This window comes from Zingiber officinale, chromosome 8B (genome assembly GCF_018446385.1).
Source record: "Zingiber officinale cultivar Zhangliang chromosome 8B, Zo_v1.1, whole genome shotgun sequence".
Taxonomy (NCBI): Eukaryota; Viridiplantae; Streptophyta; class Magnoliopsida; order Zingiberales; family Zingiberaceae; genus Zingiber; species Zingiber officinale.
In genome coordinates, this window is record NC_056001.1 from 113,772,410 (window position 1) to 113,780,493 (window position 8,084).

The 8,084-nt window shown below is 33.9% G+C and overlaps 1 protein-coding gene across 1 annotated transcript; it reads left to right on the plus strand.

Moving 5' to 3' along the window:
- The first annotated feature begins 2,475 nt into the window (after positions 1-2,475).
- LOC122014569 (putative disease resistance protein RGA4) lies at positions 2,476-6,319 on the plus strand. The gene is made up of 2 exons (XM_042570840.1): positions 2,476-5,680; positions 6,088-6,319. Exons 1-2 carry the CDS (start codon positions 2,556-2,558, stop codon positions 6,131-6,133), a joined length of 3,171 nt encoding a protein of 1,056 aa, XP_042426774.1. The 5' UTR covers positions 2,476-2,555; the 3' UTR covers positions 6,134-6,319.
- The last annotated feature ends 1,765 nt before the right edge of the window (positions 6,320-8,084 follow it).

The window sequence follows — 8,084 nt, forward strand, 5'->3', positions numbered from 1 at the left end:
AAGAAGAAACAAGTTCAAGCAGAAAATAGTTACGGGTAGCTTCATCCCAGTGTTTTTTTTATAAGAGATACATTCATATAACTTAAATTAGTCTATTAATTAATCACTAACATGCAGAGAATCCAATTTGTTTATTAACTCTTCATACATGTCAGCGATCTTAGATGCATTTTTATGATATTCATCAGCTAACTCTAGCTGAATATTGATTAACTTTGATAGTTCTTTAGTTTTCTTCTTTATTTGATTAGAACTTGAGGAGGCAGTTGAAGTTGACACTGAAGTTGAGCTCGAATCCCACAGTAAAGTAGTAACCAAATACTCATACGTAGGAGATAAAGGTAGAGAATTCAACAACATTAGCGCCTTGTCTTTGTCCTTGATCTTCACATCAACTAACTTTAAATCATTCATGATTTGGTTGAATAAGTTGATGTGTTAGCTCAAATCGGTTCCCTCTATCATCTTCGGTCCATATAATTTTTACTTGAGATATAGTTTGTTTGGTAATTACTTTGACATGTACCAACTTTTCTAACTTTTGCAAAATTGTCACCAGTGATTCCTCATCCATGACATGGTACATTTCATCATGCCTAGCCCCTTTCGCCCCCTGTCTTTCCTCGCTGGGATAAGAGAGCCTGATGCTCCCTTTTGTGGATTCTTTCCCAACAAGGGTCGGGGGAAGGAAGCAGATGGAATCCAGCTGGACAAGCACTGGCTTTTGGCAGACTAGCTCGCTGCTCCAGATAACTAATACAAAGAAACGTCATTCCTTATTTCTCTTTCGCCTAGCTTACATCCGTAAGACAAAGCTTGATTGTTGCCACCACTTTCACCTAAAGTTCTTCCTAATCCGACTAGTTTCCATTCTCCTAGCACCTTCACTATGTCTTGTTGCACCAACAAGTCCTTAACCCTTCTCTGCCATAATTTGGAATTCTCGATTCCATCAAACTTCATAGAAGACGTCCCCGACATGTTGAAGAAATCCACCAACACCTCGCTCTGATACCAATTGTTGTGCAACCTCTAACGCGGAAGAAGAGGAAGAGAGAAAGATTGTGTGGAGCAACGAAACAAAGACACACAAGAAAGATCAAACACGAGGAAAAAATGGAGGAGCAGAAGAGTTATCGTGGTTTTATAATGTGTCTACTTTATAAAACGACTGAAGTTTTATTAGAATTCTCTCTACATGAAAGAGTCATGATAATGATGATACTACCAATAGGTTCATAATGATCCCTATAAATATTATCCAAGCCCCAACATGTTAAAATAGATCCGAAAAACCATAATAGAATCTTATTACAAAAAAAAATCATAATAAAATTTTTCTACGACTTTTTATTTTTATCCGTGGCTTCCTCCCATTGACTTTCACTTAGACATGAGTTACTTGTCAATAAAGTGAAATAGAACCAAATAAACAATCCAACCAACTAAAATTCGATTCCATATATTAAGAAGTTCAATATTTAAAAAAAAAAAATCGATAAGTTCAAGTAAATGGATTTAATTCTGATTATGAATTTTGAAATTCCATTAAATCAATTAAATTTCTTTTTATTAAATAATAAAAAGAAGATTTTTTACTTTTATTAAATTGATTAAGTTTTTATTTAAAAGTTTTAATATTTTTTTAAAAATTAGTTAATTTGGTTATTGACCAAATTAATTAATTTTTTTTATCGATTCAATTGGTTGAAAAAAAAGTAATTAATTTAATTTTAATAAATTTGCTTCAGTTTTAATTGAAACTTCACTCCTATTAATATCGAAGCTTCAAATTACGTCCGTAGGTTCGAGAATGGCTATAAACAAACAAAAAAAAAAACAAATTACATGTTTTTTTTTGATTAAATGGCAATCTCATAAGTATTAATAAACATTCTTTTAGTTGAGATTTATTAATTTAATAATCTAGATAAATTATTAAATTTTAAAGTATAAAATAAATTTAATAATTACTTTAAAGTATAAATAAATAGGACACTCAACCATACATCCCTTACAATCCGTCCTTAGGATAACATAAAGGTAATCACGGATCAATTTATAGCTGACCGTCAAATTAGCTAAGAAATGAAAGGATTTTTTTTCTCCGAAAATATATGTCCATCGAAAATTAATCCCTTACCTCGTTGTAACACAATTAATCCATCTCTACTTTATATAAAAGATGCTAAACCTCTCTTACTTCTCCACACAATTAATCAATCTATACTCTTCTGCAGATGGGGGTGGGGGACTTTAGTAAATTAAATATGATAAGGATTTTAGTTTGTCACAAGCCTTTTTGTGGATTGCAGTTTGCTTGAGATGTGGATTAAGGATATTTATGTTGCAGGATAGAGCATGATGTTTATTCAACTCGATGAGCAAAAGAATACTTCACTTTGCTTGTAGGGAAGCCAAATGAAAGATGCTCATGGTAATAAAGTTTGCTTCACGGTGGTGTAGATATCAAAACTAGTTTGGTTCACTACCATTCTCTCCAACCATTCCATAAACTCATTCACTAGCAAAGAAAATAAGAGGTTGAAGAAATTATGTTGGTGTTCTTGGAATTGAAGCATCTCTTGCTGGAGGTGCTACCATCGCCTACCATGGTGGCTCAAGGCCGCTTGCTGTGTATCCAAAATCACTTGGCCATGGTTTGTGATAGCCTTTGGGCTATCAATTCAATGATCGAAATCCCTGAGATGGGAGTGCTGTTTAACTATATTTGGCATCATCGTTTTAATTCGCCTTTAGATGTTCCTGTAGAATTTGCAGATTGGGTGACAGATGTGGCTACAGCAGTTATAGATGTGGGAGAGTTGCTCAGTCGAATCATGGATTGGGAAGCAAGTTTGCACTTTCGCCATGTTATTCTAGTGGAGCTGAAAGAGATGTTGTGCGACTTGAATTCTCTTGTGCTGAGAGGATCTGCAATGGGTCTTCCAAGGGACCCTATGGGTTCTATGAACCCACTCCGAGAAGACTACTCAATTGTCTTAAAAAATGAGGTGGTGGGCAGACATGAAGATCTAGAGAAACTCATTGAAATCTTTCAACAACAACAACTAGTACCATCTAACAACAATGGCGATGATTACAACCCCTTTGTTATTGTCATAGATGGTGAAGAAAGGGTTGGGAAGACGACCTTGGCACATATGATCTACCACCACACTTGGGTGCGCCAACAATTTCATCATCGCATTTGGGTGGATCTACCACCCAGTGTTTCGACACTCGAGATGATTAAGATTATCGGAAAAGAATTTGCAGAGTCCATAAACAATGAAGAATACTGTGATCAGAAATTACACCTAGAGCTGCCGTTACAAGCCATGTGGGAATATATTAGTGAACAACTCGATGGGAGTAGATACTTGTTGGTGCTTCATTGTCTAGATTTGAATAGTTTGATATTGCAACCAAAGTGGAATGAGTTGAAGAACATCTTGTTGCGTGTGGGCGGAACGGGAAGTGCAGTCTTAGTCATCCTCAAATCATCAACACAATCAGTGAGTGATATGAGTTTTCAAAATGGGGTGAAGGATATTACAACATACTGCTTGAAACCCTTATCTGATGATGCATGGCTAGAATTATTCAAGAGACACGCAGCAATGACAATCCCCCCATCAAAGCGGGACATAGTATTCAAGGGAAGTACATTTGCTATGCCACTCTTCCAATTGGTTGGTCAAACTTTTGGGGCAAAGTTTTGGGGATCGTTAGGCCATAGTATTCAAGTAGAAGATCTCTTTCCTTGTGAAATAAAAGACATTCATATGGTTAGGAATTTTCCATTTGCCATCGTACGATTACTCCAATACCATTATCTACTTGATAAGGATTATAATGTCATCTTACACATGTTGACCGCTGAAGGCCTCATACCAGTTGAAGGCCTCTCTCCAAGTTGGACTGAGATCTATGACAGATTTCGTTATGGAAGAGAATCAACATTCTGTTTTCCAAGGAAGGTATATTTGCATAGGAAGGTTCCAGGAGATTCAACTACTATTCCAAGGTGCTGTCGCTATTTGCGTTTGGAAATTAATCCTAGAGCGATACCATTTCGACTGCCGACCATGCCAATTGAGGTGAGCAAGAAGATGATAGCATTGATTTTACGAGAAGATGAGGCAACGACACAAGAAGATGATAAAAGAATGACATTTCAAGTATACAAAAAAAGGCTAATGAAACCAGCAACTACAATATCACTTCAAGTATACAAAAAAAGGCGAACCAAAGCAGCAACTGCAATATCGAAGTTCCTCGACAAGATGTCGGTAAGACTCGTACATTTGCATATATTAGTTGTAGAAACTAGTATGATCCAAAGCCTACCAAATGAAATTAGCAAATTGGTTAGCTTGAGATACCTCCATCTTTCAAAGCTTGAAATAGAATTACTTCCGAAATCACTTTTTGACCTACCTAATTTGCAAATTTTAAGTTTGCTTCATTGCAAAAATCTTCAAAAGATGCCTGGACGAATCCATAAGCTTAAGAAGTTGCAGATTTTGAAATTAGCTTATTGCACAAAGCTTCAGCAGTTACCAAGATCAATAACAAGACTCAAAAACTTGGAAGAGCTTAATGTGGAAGGTTGTTGTTTTTTGAGGAAGCTACCGGAGGATTTGGTCAGTTTTAAATCACTGAGAATCCTCAACGTTGCAGGATGTGCATCTTTGTCTCAAATTCCCCATGGAATCGAGCAATCAATTGGCCTTCGTAAGTTGTCAGGAATATTTGTTGGTGTCAATGAAGGTTTTGGGCTCACACAGTTGCAAGCTTTAACAAATCTTCATGAATTAAAATTACGAAACATAGAACGAACAGAGGAGACTCAAACTGAAGTGCTGATGGGCCAACAAAGTCTTTGGGACTTGTCATTACATTGGGGTGGTGAAGAAAAAAAAGAAAGTTCTGAATCAACTACATCACTGCAGGTACTCGAAGCTCTTCGACCCAGCTTGCAGCTAAAAAGGCTAGAGATCATTTCTTATAAGGGAGTGGAATTTCCTACTTGGATGAGTAAACAACAACTTGCTGGTTTCAATTCTTTAGTTGAGGTCAGACTCATCAATCTCAAGAGGTGTGCTACGTTACCATCACTTGGTCAACTTGCTAATCTTGGGAAACTTGAAATAAGTGGCATGGATTTAATAACACACTTAGATGATACATTCTATGGTGATGGCGACATATTTCCTAAGTTAACCGAACTCACTTTCTCAGAAATGCTTGCACTAGAGAAATGGTATGTGCCGAAAAAAAAATATATTCTATATTTTTCACGCCTTATGCAATTGTCATTAATTCAGTGCCCAAAACTCAAGGAAATAAATCTATTTGCCTATGGTACAATTAGAATTTGGTTGAACAACGAGACAATATGGTCTGTTAGATTTTGCAGTTGGGACAACCTTCGAAACATTTACATAATAGAGATAGTCGGGTGCCAAGAGCTAAGGTGTCTGCCACAGGGTATGCAAAGGTTGAAGCGTCTATATAAGATGATATTTAACAGCTGTAACAATATGACGACTTTAGTAGCATTGGATTCACTTGAAGAATTGAACATATATGCTTGCCCAGTGCTAGCATTCAACCTAGCAGCATTTACAAAACTCAGGACGCTTACAATTAAAGGTTGCCCAAAGATGCAAATGTGAGTGTGATCTTCATCTCTTAGTAGATTTCATTTAATTACTCCTCCTATATATGCTTCTATTCATATATACCGATGATAACTGCTGGATTAGTTATTGATTCAATCAAAGTAGTTATTTATTCTCTTCTCCCTTCTCTACCTATTAGACGTTATTACTTACTATATATTACTGCATAAACTTGTTACTTAGGTAATTAAACAAAAATTAACCAACTTGTATGATTAGTAGTATAATGTGTTTGACAACAAAACTTAACAGTTCATATGAAAGATTGATCCCACCTACCATTTGCTTAGCCATTGGACATACTAAAATAACAAGATTGAGAAATTATGATTTTTTTTCTTTTATTAGATTTGAAAATTTGATCAACAAAGTGCAGCCACAATGCTTATTATTTCAGTTATCTCGATGCCTGGAAGAAAAAATATGAGGAACGATGGTGGTAAAACAGAAGAAGATAGAAGAGAGAAGAAGAATGCAAGTAGTTTTCTTCACCAAAAGGAATGATTCACTGGGCATGTTGCAAGCAACAGCCGATCGACTTAGAGCGGTGGCATAAGAAGAATAGAAGATCCTAATTCACGTTGATTTGTTTGTTGGAATCATATCTTCTTAGTGTGCTTTAATTTGGTTAATCATCTAGCTCATTTTTTTTTAATTTTATTTTGTGAAATTAATGTGCATTTGTTGTGAAATCCTCTATTTGCACTGCGTCATTAATCAAATACAAGTTATAGCTTGTGAACTTTCTTAGTCTTGAGATTTTTTTTTTTTTGATGAATTTATGCAACTAATCAAATTGATTTATTAGTGTTTATCAGCGACACAAAACTCATGCATATAGTTAACGATGTCCATGAACTTAATTTGACAGTTGCTCGATTTGTTGGAGGTTTTAAAATTAATATTATCTTAAATTATTTTATTATTTATTTGAGACATCTCGATTCGATATTTTATCTTTGCATGAATTTATTGTCTAATGTTTTTTAAAACATATAACATAATTACTATTTGTTAATTTATTTTTTAATTTAAATATATATAAAAAACTTTATTTGTTTAAATTATTTATAATAGATTAAAAACGAATGTCATATAAGTTTTATTTATTGAATCAATGATTTAATTCAATAAGATCATCCTTTCGTATCATTTGTTCTATAAAAAAAAGTGAAGCTCAATTCACTTTTCAATAAATATATTTAAAAATTAGATAAGATAACACTATAGTTCTTTTCAATAAACTCGCCCCAGCGCCCCCGAGTTTGAGCATCAATCATGAACTGTATTACAATCGTCAATTTCAATATAATGAAATATGAAGTGAATGAAGCATATTTCAAGGTAAACATGTCTAAGAGTTATATACATTGTGATATAAATTTTTAAATTGTATATTTAATTATTTATGAATACATTTTTGAGTGAAATTGGTCAAACATATTTCAAGGTAAACATGTATTAAGTTTGAATTTGTGGATTTTATTTGTTGATTTTATTTTGGGTCATGCAAGTTAGATTTTATTTTTAATTTTTAGATATTTATTTAATTTTAATGAAGTCATATAAATAATTTACTTGTTGATTAATGTAATATGTGAAATTAAATACTTCGATAATTTTATAGAATCGATGAAGTAAAAAAATTTATTTTACTTGAAAATCGATGCAATTTCAAACCGATTACGCATTGTTAGACCGGTCAAATACTTTGATTTTTTACTATACATGATTTCGATTGTAAGGTAAAATAATAAAAGACTCTTTTACTTCAGTATATTTATTTCAGTATTTATCTATTTATTATTTCATTAAATATTCAATGTCTATTAATAAAATTCTAATAAGACAGGTTTATGACAGGTTTCAAAGGAAAAGAATTTAACTTTGATTATAGGAAAAAACAAATCCCTAGAAGAAGACAAAAAAAAACTCATCTTCATCTACATCTAAAAGTGAATTTGAATCTGATCTATATGCATCTAAAATGACACAAAAAAATGTTAGATATTTGTTCTCGAAGAAAAAAATATGGGTATATCTTCAGTATTGAGATTTAGCAGTTGAGCTCGATTAATAATCTTGACCATAAGTTAATGATTTTAATCGTGGAATATGATATGGCGATATGGACCTTGTCCTATTTATACTCTTGACATCCCCTTTCGATTATCGAACTACCCCTTCGGATAAGAGACATACCTTTCTTGGTATCATCGCTACTGACCTAATTTCGTCGGTCGTCGAGTTATCCTTTCGGATATCGACACAACCCCTTTGGGTAAACTCATCCCTAAGTATAAGAGTATTAAGGTCAAGGTAAAGGCTAGACCTTCTTTCCTTAAGATGATATTGCCCCGCCCAGGTGCTTACGATTTATTGGCAATCGTCTCC

Bases quoted from the DNA above. Each gene is read 5' to 3' on its own strand.
- LOC122014569 (XM_042570840.1), top strand. From the start codon at position 2,556: ATGTTGGTGTTCTTGGAATTGAAGCATCTCTTGCTGGAGGTGCTACCA. The intron at 5,681-6,087 runs GTGAGTGTGATC...TTATTATTTCAG, and splicing joins GGTTGCCCAAAGATGCAAAT to TTATCTCGATGCCTGGAAGA.